Source organism: Perna viridis, chromosome 4 (assembly GCF_037379345.1).
Source record: "Perna viridis isolate PV_CMFRI_1.1 ecotype Kerala chromosome 4, ASM3737934v1, whole genome shotgun sequence".
In the NCBI taxonomy this organism is placed as follows: domain Eukaryota; kingdom Metazoa; phylum Mollusca; class Bivalvia; order Mytilida; family Mytilidae; genus Perna; species Perna viridis.
Genome location: NC_142448.1, coordinates 1,412,437 through 1,434,630, shown reverse-complemented (window position 1 = coordinate 1,434,630; position 22,194 = coordinate 1,412,437). Strand labels below are relative to the sequence as shown.

Sequence of the window (22,194 nt, the reverse complement as noted above, 5' to 3'; positions counted from 1 at the left end):
AGGGGTCAGACAGTAGATTTTTTAATATTTTTAATATATCTCCAAAACCATAAGGTTTATCTAAATTGTGACTGGGTAAAAGTGTTTAGCATGATGAGATCTATCTCTGGTCAAATTTTGGTTTTAATCCATTAAGCCATGTTGGAGTAATTACCCTTTTTGAACGATTTTTCCTATTTTTAATGTTATTTCTTTCAAAAATCTTCTCGTCTGACACTACTTGACCAATTGAAACCAAACTTGGTATGAATGTTCCTTGTGATATCCTGCATAGAATTGATGTGGGGATTTTTGATCCATCAAAAAACATGGCCCCCATTACTAAAAATAGAACATAGGGGGTCAGACAGTAGTTTTTTGCTTATATCTCAAAACCGTTAGGTTTAGCCAAACTCTTTCAATTGCTGAAATGATCCTTATTATAAGGCCTTCAAAAGTCTTCAGGGATCAAAGTTGTCAGGCAACTCCTTGTAAGAGTTATTGCCCTTGAAAAATGAAAATTTTTTTTTTTAGTTTTCAGCCAATATCTTGAAACCTATAATGGATAGAAAGAAACTCTCATTTGCTGAAATGATCCTTATGATAAGTCCCACCAAAGTCTTTTTGAGTCAAAATTGTTGGACATCTCCTTGTTAAATTTATTACCCTTGAAAGACAAACTTTAACAAGGTGAGCAATTCAGTCTCCTGTGAGCCTCTTGTTATTGGTTAAGCTTACTTTAACATTGTAGTCTTTTCTCCTAGATTATTGAATTGAGTCAGAAAAGGTCAGGGTTCTTTGACCTCCTACTTGTTCTTGACATACTTTCGACTTACCTTAATGTATATTTTTGTTTTGTTTCTAACATACAACTTATATTACAGGTTGTAATGGACTATATGACAACACTTGGCTTTAATCAGAGGAGATACACCCTGTGTACATCATATCCTAGACAGTCTCTATCTCATCAAAGGGAAATAACTCTACTGGATTTAAACTTCACTAAAAGGACTATATTAAATATTGAAGAATTAGGGTAAAGTTAAAATATGGTGTAAGTTAATGAAATCAAAAATTTATTCAGATACATGTACTGTCATTAAAGTTTGTTTTATTTTACAAATTTTTCTATTTTTAGAAAATTATGTGAATTGATATTGAAACCTGTCACATCCTTTTCACACTGAGTTTACAAATATTGAAAATTCATCCACCCCAATATGTTGGGACATGAGAAGATGTCTAGTTCAGACAGTTTTTTGGTTTATTCAAGGTTTAGAAGGTTCAGTTCACTCTACATGGAGTAGAAATTGGCCCCATTTTTCAAAGGGACATGACCCACCAACACAAATACAAATATACTAACACATTCACAATGAATGGTCATGACTGGTTTCCAGTACTATGTTCCAGGTATTAGATACTTGCCATACAATTTCACAAGTATTTTTATATGTGTAACATACTGAATATTGCAATCTGGAACCAGTCTATCATGACACAAAAACAAATAGACACATGACAACCTGGTTAGTGGTCTCATTGGGGAAAGGAAGAACATTTAATGAATATGAAAAAGGACTATTAACATTTGCATTTAGGAGTTAACCTATGATTGTAACATCTGGGATATTTCTACAGGTAAACCTGTTTAGACTGAATCCTGAATAATCTGAAAACCTGCTTAAAAAGACACTTTTTATGTCCCTTTTCATCAAGTTAATGTATTTCTTACCCTGGTAAACCAAACAGAATTAGAAAGGGTTTAGGTTAGGTTTCGCTGTATATCACAATTTTTGAAGGTTGTCTTTCATTATATATTTTTTTTAAAGAATGTTATAATTTCGACTTCTGTAGCAGTTCTTGTGTGAAGGGAAAGACTCACTTCCTTTTGCTTACAGCATGCATTTTAAAAATACTGATATAATCAGAAGTTATTTCAGGGTCCATTTTTGTGTTTCTTTTACTTTAAACTCATGATTTTTCTTTTTAGTTTTATTTTTCCTCTCTTCAGAATCTTTCAGTAGAAAAAGTGATCTATCATTTCTCTCTCCTTTTCTAATACATTTAGCTTGTTTAGTTACTATAAGAACCATATTAAAGTTACCAGTTTTGATTCCTGTAATTAACTAAGTCTTCCATGGTGTTGGTATTGTTGGTTAGTGTCTCATCTTGTTTTTTCAATTGTTATTTATTGTTATCTATTTTTTGTAACTGTGCAGTTAATTTTGTTTGTGGCTTACTAAATCACAATAATTTATTTATCTTATTATAGCACATCGCTATTAAGGAAGTTTTTTTACATTTCATGTGGACTTGTGTTATTTGACAGTACCATAAAATCCATGAAAAGTCACCTAGAAAAAAAATTCATAGTATACTTTGTTACTTGATACTAACATTTTTTGTTTGTTTCATTAATGAATTTTATCATATAAATATAATAACTATTGAATCAACACCAAAACTTATCGTAATTTTTAACTTGAGTTTCTTGAGTTGACCCAATCACCTCAACAGTATATATATTTCCCAGGAAGTTTGGGTGTAAATCATCTGTAAGGATTGTGTGTCTTCACTAAACTACCTTTACACATTTAGAGGCAGTAGGGAGGGGCTGAGGGTTTGGTTATTAACAGATACCCACAGATGAGGTAGTTGGGAGGGGCTGATGGTTTGGTTTTCAACAGATAGCCACAGATGTGGTAGTGGGGAGGGGCTGATTGTTTGGTTATCAACAGATACCTACAGATGAGGTAGTGGGGAGGGGCTGATGGTTTGGTTATCAACATATAGCCACAGATGAGGTAGTGGGGAGGGGCTGATGGTTTGGTTATCAACAGTTAGCCACTGATGATTACACTGCGTTGCCTTCCTACATCCTCCAGATGTAAATGTAAGTTCCCATTGATGGGGGTCATCTATGTTGAAGATCTTTTTAAAGAATTGTGTTTATTATTATTACCCCCACTCAATAAGTGGATTGTTTATATGAATCACCTTGTCATTTTATCCATCATTCTGTTTATGTTGTCATTTCAGTTGCTGTTAATAACAACTTCCTAATTCCTGGGACTGCCATTTTTCACTATATGGAATGAAAAAGATATATTACATCACAAAAATGTCAGCTCCCAATGGATGGGTTGTTTTAGATTTGGTGTTGCTGTCCACTATTGACTTTCTGTGGGGTATACCTAGCATGACACCCTGTTCAACTTTGTTTTGTATTTGGGAGGTCTACACTGTAGAAAGTTTATTCAATATTAATATGCTGATTTTTTTTTTAGAAAAATTAGGAATCAGTCATGTGATATTTATCAGTACTTTTTATTAGTAGAAATGTGGTTTTATCAGTAATTTTCACTGTTTTTTGGTTTGAAAGATTTTTAAATATGTCATATATTTGCTTTTATGTTTCTAACAGATAAAAAATTAGTTATGGAGCCCTTTTTTAATTTGACCAATTTTAGATTTAGATCAAATTCAAACCTTTGTCAATATATCTGTCCCAGTGATGGTTCATGACCTTAAAAAATCATTATATCAATAAAAACTTTATAAACATACAACAAATTTATTTTCAAAACATAAAAAGAGGATAACTGACATAGAAAAGACACAATTTATCACTGAATATAAAACATGACATGAAATTCTGGAAATCTGTCAAATAATAGCATACAAACGTACAGTAGAAAAATATATAATATGTTGTGAATACTATTCTTCTGATTATTGACGAGATTTGAAAATGTTCAGGTCCAGGTGTTCTTATTTTGTACAATAACTTGAAATAATAGCAGCAGATTGAAGTTCTATCATACATCCCCTGATGAAATGAAAGTCCAAATGAATTAACACATCTGGCTCTGGTTCATAAAACACATCAAACAATCTTAAAAGGATTCTTTTTATTTATTCTTCACAAAAAAAAACAAAAACAAAACTAAAGAAAGAATTATTACAGGAACCCTCCAGTGGGTAATCTTTAGTACCAGACCATGTAAATACAATGTATATCACAGTTAGATTATCACAGATTTATATACACACTATAATACTGTTACACAGGTTTCACAAAGCTTATGTGATGTAGTGATTTGAGCAATAAAATAATATCACTAATGAAAATGGTGTTAAAATAAACGAAATTATTGAAAGAAAATAAAATTAAGGTTTTTGAAAAGACTGTAATTTCTTCTGTGAATAAGGCAGTAATAGTTTAGATGAATGTTTTAACATGAATAAGTATCTGGGAAATGAAATGGTGTGCAGAAAAATACTTATTCCTCATGGCAAATAAATGTTTGGGATTACATTAAACAATTATGAATTTCTTTACTGTTAACTCACAGTCACAGAGACATCAAAAATCTAATTTGTTCTAGCCATAGATTGACAGTACATTTGTCTAGCCCATCTTATAAATATTGCTACTTGCAGAATTATCTGATCAGTGAATGTCAAGTGATTGTATTTGGGTTGATACAAAGTGGTAATTCACATTTGTGCAAATATAAACAGTGTACAGTATTAATGCCAATAAATAAAAACTCTGACATACAGAAAAAAAAAAAAGCATTCACCTTCATTCAGACACACTCTTTTACTGATGGATGGGATAGATCAATAGATGTTCCACCCTAATGAATGTGTCTAAATTGCATTTGAACCCAAAACATGACATTACACCATATGCATGACTTCATATTTACATCTGATTCCTTTTTAGTGTCCGAGACAAAATATTTCAAATAATTCATAAATTGAAAAAAGTAAAATAAAAATGACCAAAATATTACAATATTTGATATAAAAGTGTTAGGTTTAGTGCCACTAGCATGTGGCTACAGACAAACAGTATATAGCATTAAAACTTTTATGCATCCAACCTTTAAAATAATCAAGATATATTATTCATACAAAGATTCATTGTTTATTTTACTCCCATCATTAAACTTGTTTAACACTCTGTCGTGTTGGTGGTTTCAGGACTTCATCTATAAACTTATCATATGATATTTTGCCAGTCATATTGTTATCAAACTGTGTCAGTACATGATAGACTTCCTCTTCATCCAGAATCACATTTGCTAATTGAAGGACAGATCTAAATTCATTGACATTGAGGTAACCATTATTGGCTTTGTCTAATTTCTTGAAAGCTCTTCTAATGTTCTTCCAATCTCCAGCAAGCTGAAAAGAAAATATTTAAAGGCTTAATTATTTTTTAATTACAAAATATTGTAAGATTGTTTCTCTAAAAATCCGTATCGGTGAAAGGCTTTTTGAATATTGCATATTAGTTTCAAATCATTATTGCCGTTATAAAAAAATTCCTAGATTCTCATTTTTCAAAATTAGAGGCGGGCATGCAAATTTTATTACTATTTTTTTTAAGTGAAAAATGCTGTCAGTTTGAAAGAAATAGACCTAAATTGGGAAAAAAAATCAATTTAAAATTTTTCTGGGAGAGTGAAAATATCGGGTCGGGAGGGGATGAGAATCTAGGGTGTATAAAAATAAAGAAAAGTATTTAGTATGTAAAAACATGCAGTGGAAAGGAAATCTTCAATTTTCCTAATTCTTTATGAATCCTTTCAACGAGTGACAGCTACCATGAAACATATTAGTTAAAGGGTTATGATGATTGTCAGGAGTTAGATATTTCATATCACTTATCAATGGAATAAATTTTTCTGCATACCTTTTGTCGAAGTTTAGCAGTGATACCGTGTAATCCTTTCTGTGGTGGCTCTACGATATCAGCGATTGGTATTTCAGGCTGTGGGTGTTGTAATAACGATAACATGTTGTTACCATGACGCCACATCTGTTTCTTTAGAGCAAATGGTTTCAAGAATTCTATATATGATACTCTGTAAAAAAAAAGAAAGTGATATTGACTACTGATACTGAGTATATGACTACTGATACTGTGTATATGACTACTGGTGCTGAGTATATGACTACTGATACTGTGTATATGACTACTGGTACTGAGTATATGTATTAACAGCCATTCCAATTTAAGGTGAAAAAAACACATTAAGTAGAGTTTGTTTCTACAGAAACTAAAATTATTTATTTATTAATATAGCATAATGGAAATACACAGAATAATGAGAGTTATGAAGACAAGACAGTATCACACTGAACCCTGATGGTCTATCAGACAGATAAACTGACATTATTCTGTTTAATATCATAGTCCAATTGATGTAAATTTGTCATTGGAAATAGATGATATTTTTTCAGTATCATGGCAGTTGCCTGAGATAGAAAGTAGAAAAGAGCTAAAACTGACAGTAAAATGTTTCAAGATTCACAATAACCATAGCTGTTATCTTTTGTAGGTAAGAATGGTTACATATTACAATGGTAGCTGTATCAGACAGTATATTTTCATTAGTATTCACTTTTCCTCTGCTTGTATTAGGCTGCTTAAAAGTAACAATTAAAGATGGATGCAATTATAGAGAAAAATCATTTCCACTGATAGAAAAATCAATCCTCACCTGCCATCCTGTCTAATTTCAAATTTGTCACATAGTTGCTTGGTTTCATATTCACTAAGATGAACACATAACTCCGTTAGTACATCCTTAAACTCTTCTTTACTGACGTATCCAGTACCGTATGGATCCATCCCAACAAACTCCTTACGTAACTCTTCCCACATGTAGTCAATCTGGAAAAAAAAGTATTTTAGATTATCTTATAATTTTCATATGTAGTTCAGTTTTAGATAAAAAATATTTAAGTGCAAAATTTGTTTATTCTGAACATTTACATAAAAATCTCTTTTTATGAATGTTCAGTGATATACTAGGTCCTTCCTATCATGCTAATTTTTCACCTCTACTAATATAGTTGTTTACCAGTACTAGTAGTTTTCTGTTATGCCTTTTACCTATGCTCATTTATATTTTATAAAATATGCATGAGTTACTGCAGATGATTTTAATGATTTAATGCAGAAATTTGTATTTTCCCCCATTTTTAGGTTGTATAAGCCTCAACCTTTCCTAAGAATCCACACCTGAGTAATGTCTTGTACATGAAATCTGTTAACAATTGAATGTTATGAGTTTACCTTAGATCTAAGACTGTCTTGTAACATGTCAGCAGCACAGTTTAACTTCCTTGATCTGATCATGAAATCAGCATCTCCTTTCCTTGGAGGGTTTACTTTGGCATTTGGGAAATGTGCAGATTTCTGAGAGAAGCCGAAATGGCGGACAAACTGCAAATACTCTAAGGTCTTGTCGGTGTTTAATATAAATGTCTTCCACAGATCACGGATCTCTCCTCTACTTAATTCTGGCCTAATGTCAAACCTGGAAAAAAAATTATTTAGCTACTATTTTTTGTCTCTAGTTAGTATAAATATGATTTGAACATGTTAAGGATTTCAGTTGAAATAATATGATCATATTCATCAATTAAATAAATACAAAGTTTCAACTTTCTGATTTGATTGTATTTTGAAGCTGTGTATTTGATTTCTCTCCAACTGAACAATGCAGAATTCAATAAAAAAATATCAAAGAAATATGAATGACTACAGGACATAATATACTATCAAACAGAAAGGCACAATAATAAAAAAAGACTGTAGGTTTTGGTATTTGAAATTATTTTTTTTTTTACAAAATACATTCTTTAGCAAGATTTTATAAATGTATGAAATGTTCAGGGTGGTAATGTACACCAACAATTTCAACGTAATTTCCATACTCCATTAATTTTTATACACTTTTATCTTACTTTTTCATGAGCTGATACATATTTTCCTGAGTAAGACGCCTGGTGTTAGATTCATCGAGCTCCTGATATGCTCTCTCTACATCCTGGAACTTTCTTGTCAACAAATCTTTAATCAGATGGAACATTTCGTCTGTAGACCTCTTACGTGAAGTATAGTCAACTGGTTCCTCCTCAACCATCAATCTGTCAACCTCTGGTACAGTGTTCCCCTCCAGGATGTTAGTCAGTTGTACAGGAGCTGGAGCCTGGATCTCAGGTTTCTTATTACCAAACAGACTGGGTGCCATTCCTCTGCAAAATTCAATTCAATTTGTTTTTCTTGAGATTATTTTAGATTTTTCCCTTCAGTACTTTATGTTAGTGTCTACTGAGTCGAGGGTTAATTTATCTTGACCAGAGACGCAGACTTGGAAGTTGCTTGTACTTTCAATGCAAAAACAAAACTAAACATGAAGAAAACTTTCCTTTCATCCTTTCTTTGAAAGATGGTTTTCTTGCTTGTAAGACTTATACATATTCGGTAGTCCTTTTAAATCAACTACTTATGAAATAAAGTGCAGCTCGCTTTTTCCTTTACATCATTTAGTTGCAGTTTTCCTAAATGAATGATTGTTTCTTATTCTTGTAAAATCAAATTGGGTAATTTTTTTCCCCAACGTTCTACTAACAATTCATTTATCATACCAAAAATAAACTTTGCAAGGTAAAGCATTTAATCTTACTTTGTGTCAAATGACTGGAGGAATTCAGCATATTTGACATTTCCATCTTCGTCCAATGGTATTCTGTCTAGGAAAGCTTCATATTGATCATCACGTAAAGTCAAACCAAATCTACTCTCAATGGCTGCTCGGAACTCCTCCTGAGATATTACATTTTGGTTATGTCTGTCTATACTCCTACAAATAAACAATTACAATAATTATAAAACACCAAATTTTTGGTTTATTTGTGCTTTAAGAAGAGGGATTTTTTTTTAATTAAAGAAGATAAGCAAATGGATTAAGCCCCTTGAGTAGATGACGATTGTAGAATAATCATACTGAATGCTCTCATATGGAACATTTTTATATTTGAAGGGTTGAGATTTTATTTTTATTTTCTGTAATTTGACATTATGTTTCATATTCGTAGGAATGTGGTAATTAATCATTGATTTTAAATCTTTCTTGAAAATTCATTTCTTATCTCATACCATTCGAACATTGTAGCAATGAAAGTTTTTAATTGTCGAGTACTTACTTGAGAGTACCAAGGAGTGAGAGGAAATCTCTCTGGAACATATTCATCATCTGTACTTCTATACCACTCATTGTAGACACATTACCAGGACTTACTGGGCGATCTCCTACCCTGTTATGGCAAACATCAACAGTTATAAACATGACATTTATTAATTATAGATCTAATGCATGTTACATTTAGTGCATGAGATCCTTAATTATTTATTTACATTTATTTAGCTATTTCTACTGGCTTTATTTGTTCCTATACATCCAGAAACCAATAAAAATTTTATTTCAGAGGTACAAGTATTCTGATTGGATAAAAACATTGATTTATCATCTCAAATACATTATTTTGCCATATGACAGTGTCAATATCCACCATTTTTTATGATACATTTGTTAAATTTTGACACCAAGATATTTCTAAAAGGAATTACTGAAATATGCTTTATGTCAATTTAAAATAACTGCAATAACAATGTCGTGCAATTCTTTGTTGCTTTTTTTTTAGTGTGCACAACATGATTCTGAACATTACTTTCATTTTGAACAGAACTTTATCAAAGACATAAAAACAACCCTTTTTATGCTTCAAAGATTAACCACTAATTATTTTGTGTGTAAAAGTATCTAGCAGCTAATATTGTTCCACCAAAGCAAGTGACTGAGAAAACATTTTCTTACTTCTACACTCAGTGCATAAACTAGTTTCAACACCAAACACTTCTTATTAAGCTAATTACTTTGTAATAGTTTAAGTGCATTTGAAAATCATTCAGATATAATTATTAAACTGTATGGTCTTTGAGTGACTGGTTACCAAGGCAACTCAAGATGTTACCAAATTAAGTGCATAGTTACCACCTCTCCTTAACAATGGATACTAGTAACATTTTAGTGCAGTAAAGACCGACATCATTACTATGGCAACACCACACTAGAGTGCACACATGATCTACTTGGAATTTCCAGTTCACACAGTGAGGCACCTCTAGGGGTAATTAAAACAATAGTTACAATCTGACTAGCCTGTGTTTTTTACTGTTGAGAATGCTGTGTGTCATTCCAGCTTCTGATCTGTCCTGGAATCTATGAAGGAATTCCCTGTAAGGAACCCCATCTCTCTGTGGCTTTACACTACATCTAGACAGGAATGCTGATAGTAATTTCTTCTCTAACTTCAGACCATACTGGCTTAATACGTCAAGGAAATCATCAAAAGTTACCTGGAAATGTCAAAATATTGAGTTATCTCCCCTCTCGTTAATGGTAACTATCTATCATCTTATCCGGTAACAAAAGAATTGAATTTTTTCTTAGCTGTCTTCTCACAAAATGTTGAAAGACTTCTTAGTGCCATATTGCTTTGTTAACTTTGATTTAATTAAAGCACACACTGTTTAGAATCTTAGCTGGACTTTAGTTTGATCAGTACTGTATATAATTTAGTTGTTTAGTTAAGCAAATAAAATATTAATACAAGTGTGTAATACTTCAGAGAAGTCATTATTCCTTACTAGTCCATTATTTTTAGCATCTTTTGCTTCAAATGCTTCTTTCATCTGTACACATCCTTCCCTGAATTTGTTTTTTAACCATTTTTCTATATCTAGAGATTGTTTTCTTTCTATCTCTTTCTTCCTTGGTGTTCTTGAGGAGGTGACTACAATACAGAAAAATGAATAAACACTGTACCATGCATGCTACTACATGTAATAGGTCTTGTGACTGTTGATCTCATTGAAGAGGAGGTAAGTTTTTCTTCTGTTCAGATTCAAGACAGATAAATGGGTAAAGAAATAAAGTTTCGCAGCAGTTTAATTTACGATATTTTTGCTATTTTCACAGTAAGACCCATAAAGTGAAAATTAAACTGTCCTAAATATTTTTTAGAAGAATATTACAAAACAATTTGAGGAAAGATTGCAAATTTAAAATTGTGTTAAATCACATTGATCACAGAAACTTTGAAGGCACTTGATCACAGAACCCGTGAAGGCCCAATCACTTCCTGTTTTACTGTATATACTTCTGATGCAACATCAATGCAAAGTGGAATATCATAGCATAACACTGTTCATTTCAGGGTGTCAATTCAACAACATGTGTAAGGTTATTCATTGATATTTTTGACAGTTGCATTATAAGGGAGGTAACTGGATTATGTTTGAAGATTTGTTGTTGTATGTCAGAGATTTTGACAGTGGCACATATCTGTTTACTGGTCCTCTTACACATAACCAGTAACTCTATTTTCCACTGTCAAATTCACGACTGGCGCCTCTAAATCAATATAGAAAGAAGTGCCATGCATATTGTAACAGTTAAACATGATAACCGTCAAACCAGATTCTGGGGCCATGATAACAGTCAAACCAGATTCTGGGGCCATGATAACCAGTCAAACCAGATTCTGGGGCAACAATAACCAGTCAAACCAGATTCTGGGGCCATGATAACCAGTCAAACCAGATTCTGGGGCAACAATAACCAGTCAAACCAGATTCTGGGGCAACAATAACCAGTCAAACCAGATTCTGGGGCCATGATAAACAGTCAAACAGAATGCAGTAAAAAAGGAAGCTAATGCAATTAGTTCATATAAAAATCTACCAAATAGATTTGAAAGAATTATTTCTGGTTCAAAATTAAAACTATCAAATGTAGTTTTATTTGTATTATGGGATGTGGTAATATTTTAAATTATCCCATGAATTATTCTACACTAATTTGAAAATTTAAAATTGATATCTATACTGCCTTGGTAAACAGCAGTTCATAAAAGATACCATTGAATGTCACAGTAATAGATTTGAATGATTTATTACATTGAGTTATGTCTTAATCCTGTATGGACAAACAACACACAAACACAAGATACCATCAAAATTAATAGCATGGATTTATTTCAGGCATGCTATGAAGTTTTCTGAAGAACACAATTAGCATCTGAATGGAAATCTCAGATTATAAAAACACAACACAGGTCATTAATCTTTAAGTACATATTGATACAAATATATACATATGTAAAACTGGGATTTATTTTGAGAAATAATTACTTTTTAGGATATTGACACCTTAAACTGTTTAACTTGTATTTACATGAAACATGAATATAGTTGCATTTTTTTTCTGACTCAGGAAAGTGAATGCAAGTCCCAACACAAATAACTCAACCTTAAGAACAGGACAAGCTCCTTCAATTATTATCTCCCTTGTAATTTTTGTTTGTTTGTTTGTGAATCTTGATGTTATTATCTTTCCATGCTTCCATACCAATGGCTTAAATTAATAGTGACATATTTTATGGCTAATAATCGAATTCGATATTCATCCATATATGATAGTGTATCTTTAAAACTTTGAATTTTAAATTGAATTAAAAAATATATATATCATGCTTTGATTGTGTCTAAGATTCACAACTCAATAAAAGTTACACAACAGAAGACATCTTCTCTCTAACTCACATTTTATCAATTAGATTTAAATGTCCTTTCAAGTCTACAGAAATTCTCTAGGAGTTTAATATACAATGTAATTATGATTATTGAAACTTAATTCTTGATAATCAAGATTGTTAATCTGAGCTCAGATAATAGAGGTAGTTTAATCACACAATTATAACATGAGGTCTACTTTTTAATTCTAATCAATTGGATTATGAAAGGTATTTATATCACCTATTATACTTTCAATACTTTTTTTTAATTCTAATGATATATGCAGTTGAAGCTAGGTAATTTAGTGAACAGATTTAAAGTTATTTGTTTAAACTATCTTTGGTTTATTTTATTTAAAGTGTTGTTTAGAGCACTAAAGTATTAAATATTACAAATCACTACATGCCAAGTGCACTGCAACCAATCACATCAACCAATATAAAATGTCCCCATGCAATCAATGAACAAATTCCCCATGCCAAAGTTTACCTCTATATTTTGCAGAGCCAGGTTTGTTTGCATAATACTTTGCTCCTGAATTTGATAAATTGTATTTAATAGCAGCATTTTATGCTACAATGTTGCTGGTGGGCATTGCTACATGTGGAACTTAGTATGCTACAATGTTGCTGGTGGGCATTGCTACATGTGGAACTTAGTATGCTACAATGTTGCTGGTGGGCTTTGCTACATGTGGAACTTAGTATGCTACAATGTTGCTGGTGGGCATTGCTACATGTGGAACTTAGTATGCTACAATGTTGCTGGTGGGCATTGCTACATGTGGAACTTAGTATGCTACAATGTTGCTGGTGGGCTTTGCTACATGTGGAACTTAGTATGCTACAATGTTGTTGGTGGGCTTTGCTACATGTGGAATTTAATGGTTGTTAGTGCGCATTGCTACATGTGGAACTTAATATGCTACAATGTTGTTGGTGGACTATGCATCATTTGGGAACTTAGTATGCTACATAGTCGTTACTGGGCATTGCTAGATGTAGAACTTAATATGCTTCAATGTTGTTGGTGGGCTATGCAACATTTGGGAACTTAGTATGCTACAACACTGCAGTGGGCATTGTTGCATTATGAACTTAAATGTGCTACAATGTTGCTGGTGGGCATTGCTACATGATGAACTTTGTGTGCTACAATGTTGCTGGTGGGCCTTTGCTACATTAAGAACTTAGTATGCTATGTTGCTGGTGGGAATTTTGCTTCATTAGGAACTTGAATCCTACAGTAATACTGATTACACACAAGCACAATACCAGTAAAGCAAAACTTTTTCTACAGTCTTACCTTGTGGGTTAGCAGGTTTAGACCCTGTAGTTATATTTTATAATCAGTTCTGAGGACAATTAGGAAAGTTTATATAGGACAGTTAGTTTGTATGTTACTGACTTACTGGGGACTAAACATTACATTTGTCATTCATAAGAGCTTCAGATTGTTTGTAAAAAAATATATTAATTCTAAGAGATTATAAACGTTTTAAGTGTACTTATTTATCCCCTTGGAGTTGTCCACACATTTGAATGTAAAAACTAATAGTACAATATTTGTTATTGCTTAATCAGTTCCAATCCAATGACAGAAATGAGTCTTGATAAATGAGCTTACAATATGTCTTGCTACATAATAAATCCTAACAACTTACTCTCTGCTATAGGTGATAATCTATCCTCTCCATTCTGTTGGAGTGTGATACCCAGACCCTTCAGGAATGTTTCAGCACTGATTGTACCAGAGTTTGCAGGGTCATATCTGAAACAAAGTTGTTTATGTCACTGTTTTTCTTGAATACATATGGCTACTATATCTTTGATGATATAAATCTTCTGGTAACAGTATGTAGGTCATTTCAACTTTGTAGCAATATATTCCACATTACTCTTTCCCTTCTTTTATATGTGTAATAAAAAATAAATCTAAAAATTTGCAAGTAAATGAATATAATAATGGTTTTCAGTGTGAAGTCATTCATTGGACAAGTTACTATTAAATGTATTATATTGTTATGATGTAATTAAACAAGTTCAAGATTATTGTATTTTGTATAAACAACCATCAAATGTTGGTTAGATAAAGAAACAACCTTATCAAATGTTGGTTAGATAAAGCCCAGTGTTCTTCTTAGGTTCTAGTATACAGATAACACCTAAGTACCAGATTTTAAAAGTATTGTTAAAAAAATATAATTTATGATTTTAAACATTTTCAGTATTACAGCATGAGTGTCAGAAGATTAAATATTACACATATAAAACTCCTTACATTGAAGTTAACCACTCGGAACTAACTCAACAGTAACTTGCATTAAGACTTGTTTTGTACAACAGTTATAAGACTAATGCCAAATTTTAAGCAGACATATTTAAGATTTCTTTCAATAGGGATTGATTATAATCTATAATTTTCTATGGACATCAATGTTTACATTGGGCGAATTTTAAATGTCCATTTTTTCGTTAACTATATATTCAGTGGTAGTATGTTTGTTTAACTACCAAACAGTCAATATAAATGTATGAATTTAATCCTGAACGGTTGTCAGCTGATGTCCAGAGCTTATAGGTATACTGAATCATGTTTAAAATTCCACAGCTTATACTTTAATGATGGCTGTATTTAAATAATTGACCTTTATATTTCCTGTTACTACCATAACAAATACTATCAGTATTCATTCAGACTTATTTGTAGACAGAGTTGTATAATTTATGCTTAAATTATGTCACTTTATGCTGCTTTGAATATTAAACAAACATATAAATATTGAGTTGGCCATGTAGTTTTACACTTCATCAAATGGAAGTAGTAGTATATCAAGTATATCTGTTCTATGTAGAACAAATAACAAGACTCATATATATTAAACAAATCTTACTTTTTCCACAGTTTTTCAAATTCAGCATCTTCCATATAAAACATAAGTTTATTGAGCATCTGTTTAAACTCTGGTTTCATGATACGTCCAGATCCTCCTGGGTTTAGTTGGGGTATCAGGTCAGCAATATCCAAAAATCTGGAAATAAAAATAAAAAATTAGCATACATAACATAATAGTATTCAGTTATAGCATAAGGTTTCTTGTTCTATTTCACCCCTGTAAGAGAAATTCCTAATCTAAATAAGGTGCTATCAGAGTATAGAGTATTATTTTCAGTTTCAGTTGTCGAGTATTCTCACTATTTTAAAGTTTCAAGAACTAGCAATGGGTAATAAATTTGACAAAGATAGTTTCTTCATTACCTTTGTTTTGCCTTTTCTTTCAGATTTGCATGGACTTGAGTTGAGGACATAACAGCCTTGTCCTGGAACTGTCTCTGTACAGGGTCCATCCAGCCGGGATAGTCATTGGGTTCTGGTCCGTCACGGAAGTATGCAAAGAATTCGCTATAGTTAATCATCTGTTTGTCCCTCAGACCAATTCTTTCCATCAGTCGATTAAAGATATTCTGACTCAGTGATACATTTAGAATGGTCACCAGGATTCTGTGTAAGGCCTCTCTGTTTAAAAGAGAAGAAATAAATTATCTGGAACTTTGTGCTGAAGAATTACATAACTCTAGGCAGATAGTCATCAATGTTTAAGATGGACAATAAATGTGAAAATGAAAATACAATTATTTTATACTAAAGTGTTTTACTTTACATGAAATGATGACTATATTGGCTGAAGAAATTCCCAATGATTTCACAGGAAAAGTTCATTAAAACAAGATCATATTGAAATATACTGAAAAGATAGGCAGTAAGGGAGGACAATATACCTGGAAACATTTCCTTTTTGCTCGGGATCATTGTCTCTGAATCTCTTCCTGATCTCAAAGAAGCTTCCTTTTATTTTCTGTTTCAAACTAGCCTCCAGCTAAAGTCAAAAACATATGTATGTGACCTGCTAAATTTATTTCTAAAACTCCTAACCAATTATCAAAGAAACCAGATTATTTTACAAATATACATGAAAACATGAAGACATGTTCTCAGAATATATTCATTTACAAACTTTATATAACCCAAAGAAATTTCTCTTATTTTACAGTAGTTTTCTGAAAATTCTAGATCAAGACTGGACAGTACATGTTTTGTCTCATAATTCATTTCTAGCAATAGAACTAATTACTGGTCTCCCATTGTACATCCATGCATCTCTCCTTGTGTCAGTGTACTATTTTTGATAATAAATGATCTACTGAAAATCTAAATACTAAATTAAGCCAATGGTACTAAAGTGACCAAAGTTATCAAAAGAATCTACTGTGTTAAGTTTAGAATGAATTATTCATAGATTAAAGATGTATCCTTTTCTTTGGTCACCTACATACTTCATTGTAAAGCAAGTGAATCTGCCTTGCCTCATATCATCCTAAACAATGCAGTTCTATAATCTTGTGCATTAATACTTACTTATTTTTCTCGTTAAGATATTGTCTTAGCTTTACCATTTTCGTGAATACAGACAGTAATTAGACTAACCTCGTCAATTTCCAGTCTAGCTTGAGCTGAAGCATTTGATAATCTAGAGGACATACGGCTGTCCATCCTGCTACCCATCCCTGCTCTACTACCTACAAAGCCAAGATAATATTAAGCTATTATAAAGCATGGTGAGGTTAGCTTCAGTGCTGGTCTAGTGTACGGGATAAACCATTGAGTCGTTAAAGACACTGTCCAAAGCTCTTAACGATAGACATCCCTACATAGTTTTATATTTTACATCAGTTTACGTATACAGTTCCCGTTGTATAGCAGCATAATACCAGCCTGATAAAGTAGGTTTTTTGTTTTATTTTCAATGTGTGTGGTTTTTCGCCAGAAACTACCTTATCCAATATACTTACGGTGTAATTAGAATATAATTGAAGCATTAAGTCATTTTTATTAGAAGTAGCTTTTCTGTTAAAAATGTTAAGTTTGGTTAATCAGTTTCATATTTGTGGTACAGGGTTAAATGTTATAGTCTACTACAGTTTGTGAAATCAGTACTTTTAGTCAGTAACTGCAATTTGTGTAACGAACTTGGTACTTATAAAACATTCAATTCACATTTTTGTATTTTACGTCATTCCACCAAAAGCTTTTTTTTTTTCATTATAGAAATAGCAAATTAGAAAAATAAGCAGGACTGAGTTTGCCGACATCATGCAAGTCGGCAAATTGTCCATAGAGAGAGGAAGCTACAGATGTAAAGCTTAGTTCTTGTCTATTTCAGCTATATTGCTATAGGATCTGAGTGTCCTTCACCAAATAATCTACGCTTACCACGAGGCTCGTTCATTGCTAATGGACCTTTAAAAACAAGATGTCAGTGAAAAGTCGAAAAATAAGAGTTCACCAATACTATTAGTTTATTTCTCATATTACGCTTGATAAAGGAGAAAATGCCCAGTTGTCTTTATTGTAGTATGTTAGTTGAGAATAGGACTTAATGTTCTCGAAATCCGTTTTACGATTGGTAACAATATGCATACAAGTTTAAACCGGAATTTATGTGTGCTTACTTTCACTAGTGTGCGGTCTAGTGTTCATTTGAATTTTTCTTCGTCTTCGGCACAATACTTTTATCCAGTTTATTTAACTTTCAAATACTTTCGGTTTTCTTTTTCATTTTTATATATTATATGAAGTTAGACAACTACAAATCAAGTCGACACTGGAAATTAAAGTACTCTTTAGAGTTAGAAGGAATGTGCTATGTTCCATCGATCATAGCTTTCAGGATTTATTCCCTAACTTTTTATCTCCTAGTGTTGACGTGCTGTAAACGTAGATAAAATCATGTTGTATTATCAACCATGGTAATAAGACACCGATTTAAATGGACCAGTTTTGACAAGAAAACAACTTAAATACATCAATAGATTAAAAATTATATTTCAAATGAGTTCTTTACAGTATATCTACGAATGATTTAAATGGAATCTATAAAGTACCTTATTTTTTTTTATTTCTAAGGTGACACCTTTTTATACATAACCCATTACTTAAATCAATGGAATGGTTTTTAATACACAGAGGTACATTTTAAATTATTGTTTCAGTTTTAACATGTAGTAAACAAAACTAGATTAAAAAAGACATGATCTACTGTTGAATAACTTTTTTACACCCCCCAACAGTGTTGGTGGTAGTACACACCTTCCCATTACCTGCAAGATGTGACATCAGTGTCCGATCTAGAGGGATTGGGGTACCGGATCCCCATTTTTGTCGGAAAGTTTTTATTGTGAATTTCGTGCAAAATTTGGGCAAGCTGGTGTCCCCTTTCAGAATTTCTGGATCTGCCAGTGGGTGATAGGAAACCATAAATAATGCAAAGTACTTCAAGGAACAAAGTATAATCACTGCATTACAAACAGTTCAGAGAAAACGAGGTCAAAATGTACCAGGAACTACTATATTCTAGTACACAACATTACTTTATAGATTTCCTCCATGTTAGGTATTAGAGGGGGTGTAAGTGTAGAGGCTGAACTTGAGACAAGATAACTCGGATTATACTCCTTTTATTCTTAATTGATAGATTTGTTGTCCAATCCTTTTGATTAACTCTCAATAAAATGTTATAAATGAAATAGGCTGACTTGACAGCAGAACTCACATCACCGTGAGGGAACTATGATGTAATGATCTATTACTAGTTAAAACATCCTACCCATTAACCCCCTCCCCTACCCTATAAACCTTCAAGACTTTCTGTCTTTTTATTTTCTATTCTATCGCAGATTTGTGCTGTCGAAGAGCTTGTTTTATCAGCTAACCGGCCACTAATGGCCCATACAGTTAATCAGTAATTTACTGAGGTGAAAAAACCCTCATATTACGAAAAGCCCTTAATATTATACTTAACTATAAAGAGGAACATCCATCTTGACGAAAAAGAGGGCAGAATAAACCATTAAAGGACGTTTTGTCTATTATATTATATGCAAACATTTCACTTAGAAAGTGTGGTAGCAGTTTACTGTAAAAGGTATACCAATATTTAATATTTGTAATAAATCCCAACAAAGGAAGAATTTGAACACTTGAGAAGTTGTTCATCAAAAAGGTTGTTTGAACATAATTGAGAATATTGACAACTGAATAATGGAAAATGCTTGTAATTGCCAAGTTAAACATAGAAAAGATTTAATCCTATAGAAGACATTTCAAAAGAACGCACCCGACATTGAACGTACCGAAAATAAATGTTGTAGTACTTAAGGCGAAAACAAAGATCTAATAACGAAGGTGCTTGTATCTGCTTGAAACCATGCTATTCATATAAAGAAACTTACCAAACAGAGGTAGTCTGGTTGAATTAGGATCTCCTTGTCGTACTTCTATTCCTTCTGGTATAGTGTCATGTTGAAGAGGAGTCATCGGTTGACGGACACCAAGTCTACTGTCTCGCCCGTAGGAGCTGACAGATTTCCGTCCAGAATACACATTTTCGTTAGCTAATGGCCTGCCTGTAGGTGGTTGAGAACTCGGCCTGTTTCCATCACGAGATACCCCACGAACATCTAAGTTGCCGGGGTTTTCCATACGAGATAGAGGATGAGCAATCTGTGGCAATGTTACCCCTCCTTTGCCCCCTCCGGAGCCGGGCATCATATTGACGTTGGGACGGGGTATCCCCACTTGTGACATGTTTGTTGTTATAACTCCACGAGGTGAAAACTTTTATTAGTTCTCTTTCCTTACACAGGAACCACGATCACTCAACTAACGAGTCCTTAGCAACGTTTGCCCGGTTACCCTGTCAGTAATTTGCGCATGTATCGATAAACTATACGGTATTATTTCCCCTGCTTTTTGTTAAGTCTAATTGAAAACTAGCCACCCGGAAAAGACTTTGTATACACGTAATGTCTTTTATACGATTAGTTTAACTTATAAATGTTAATTTAAGACAGTTCCCTGTAGGAGTCATATCGAGCGACATTTAAACATATAGAAATATTATCCAAACAGCTTAAATGGAATTCAATGGAGAAACTATTCAACTTTTACACAAGTATTCAGTCAAAATATCGGAAATATTGTTGCGACGAGGAAATAATGTGAGCCAGTTTAATTGATTGGTAGTAAAACGCAATAATTCAATATTTTCTGCAAACACAAATAATATAAATTCGTGCTGTAGGAGAGTTCTAACGTTGTCGTTATGTCATGTTGATTATTACAGTTCTCTAATTAGTACAGGATAATACCAGTGCTATTACCATTGATTAAATTAACAAATTATTGTTATAAGACTCTGAGCATTTGAAGTTTAATTTTGACAGAGCTGATTTCTGTATCTGCCATTATGTATACTTTGGAAAATATGGAATGGCCATGTAAGCGTGCACATATTTGTGGTACTTCACAAACTATAGGCACCTTCAAGCACAGTTACGAAAACAGAGACTACCAAGATACTAAAATACTGAAAATTATCTATAACTGTATTTATGTCAAACTTTCACAAACATTATTAACAAATACAACCAAGTACCACGTAAACTCATTAAAAACATTGAACTTTTAACATATATACATGATTTCAGTTCCAATGTTGTCGAACTACTAAAATACCCATGGGAATTGAGTTTCTAGATGTGTCTGTAGCTTAGGGCAATACTTTAAGGTTCCTATTATATATGTATCTAGTGTATGCAGTGACCGAATCTAAGGGGAAATACTTGCTAAATGCAAGTTGAAATTCAATTTTTGCTGGTAATAATTTTTTTTCACTTGCTAAAATTTATTAGTGTAATTTTATATGTCATACAGACAAAGTTCAGAAATAACCAATAAATCGTAAATTTAACGAGTGTAAATTTTCAGTACTTGCTAAATTTAGCTAGTGGAAAAATTCTGAAATTCAATCCCTGCCATGTGTTTTTACGTACGCCAGAAGTTATGATCTGACTATATAATATACAATGAGACAAAGAGCTGCTTTATTACCTCCTGATATTTGTATAAAGTGTTCAAAAGGAGTGGTAAGTACAGGTACTCTGTTGCTGACCATTGGAATTCCATTGAGCTGAGTTCTTGCATTGAAAGTAGCATGGAATTGAAATTTTCCCAATTGATAACATGCACCTTTTGACCTACACATTAATTTGGATCCAAACAAGAGGCTCCCAAGAGCCTGAATCACTCACCTGGTTAAATTTTTGTCTTTCAAGGGCAATTATGCTAACAAGAAGTTTGACTACATGAAGACTTTGGTAGGACTAGTAATGAGGATCATTTCATCAATTGAAAGTTTCATTTTATCTATTAAAGTTTTCAAGATATTGACTGAAAACTGCAAAAATCGTAATTTTTTGCCTTTCAAGGGCAATAACTCTTATATGGAGTCGTCTGACAACTTACTTTTATAGGCCTTATAATTAGAATTATTTCAGCAATTGAAAGTTTCATTCTATCTATCATAGTTTTCAAGATATAGGCTGAAAACTGTAAAAAAAAAAGAGTAATATTTCTCACCTCTCAAGGGCAATAACTCTTACATGGAGTCGTCTGACAACTTTGATCACTGAAGACTTTTGTAGGCCTTATGATAAAGATATTTCAGCAATTGAAAGATATTGGCCAAACCTAACGATTTTGGAGATATATGCAAAAAAAAAAAAAACTACTGTATGACCCCTATCTTCTATTTTTAGTAAAGGTGGCCATGTATTTTAACCGATCAAAAATCCAAACGAACATTTTATTAAGGATACCCTATAAAACAAAAATTACATCTTTTATTGAATTCCGTATAATAGTTT

The 22,194-nt window shown here is 32.5% G+C and overlaps 2 protein-coding genes across 11 annotated transcripts in view; one reads left to right on the top strand and one right to left on the bottom strand.

The window, feature by feature from the left end:
• Nucleotides 1–15,842, top strand: part of LOC148618390 (UBX domain-containing protein 8-like) — a 48,125-nt gene extending 32,283 nt beyond the window's left edge. For all 4 annotated transcript variants that reach the window (XM_088577270.1, XM_088577272.1, XM_088577271.1 and 1 more), the window contains exons 7-8: nucleotides 864–1,018; nucleotides 15,712–15,842. In XM_088577270.1, coding sequence (XP_088433396.1) covers nucleotides 864–1,018; nucleotides 15,712–15,727 — 171 coding nt within the window. In that variant the 3' untranslated portion in view covers nucleotides 15,728–15,842. The remainder of the gene's footprint in view (nucleotides 1–863; nucleotides 1,019–15,711) is intronic.
• On the bottom strand, nucleotides 3,540–20,271 carry LOC148618389 (EF-hand calcium-binding domain-containing protein 6-like). Of its 7 annotated transcripts, none has more exons than XM_088577259.1 (18): nucleotides 19,720–20,271; nucleotides 17,702–17,728; nucleotides 16,916–17,007; nucleotides 16,210–16,307; nucleotides 15,689–15,946; nucleotides 15,324–15,461; nucleotides 14,094–14,200; nucleotides 13,736–13,759; nucleotides 12,920–12,964; nucleotides 10,502–10,647; nucleotides 10,002–10,210; nucleotides 8,998–9,108; nucleotides 8,478–8,654; nucleotides 7,756–8,046; nucleotides 7,082–7,325; nucleotides 6,504–6,676; nucleotides 5,693–5,864; nucleotides 3,540–5,181 (listed from the first exon to the last, which is right to left on the bottom strand). In XM_088577259.1, exons 1-18 carry the CDS (start codon nucleotides 20,072–20,074, stop codon nucleotides 4,939–4,941), a joined length of 2,910 nt encoding a protein of 969 aa, XP_088433385.1. In that variant the 5' UTR covers nucleotides 20,075–20,271; the 3' UTR covers nucleotides 3,540–4,938. The 7 variants fall into 7 exon arrangements, with proteins under 7 accessions (XP_088433385.1, XP_088433386.1, XP_088433388.1 ...); XM_088577260.1 differs by having other exon boundaries at nucleotides 10,014–10,210; nucleotides 19,720–20,267; XM_088577262.1 differs by lacking the exon at nucleotides 13,736–13,759 and having other exon boundaries at nucleotides 19,720–20,270.
• Nucleotides 20,272–22,194: the final 1,923 nt, after the last annotated feature.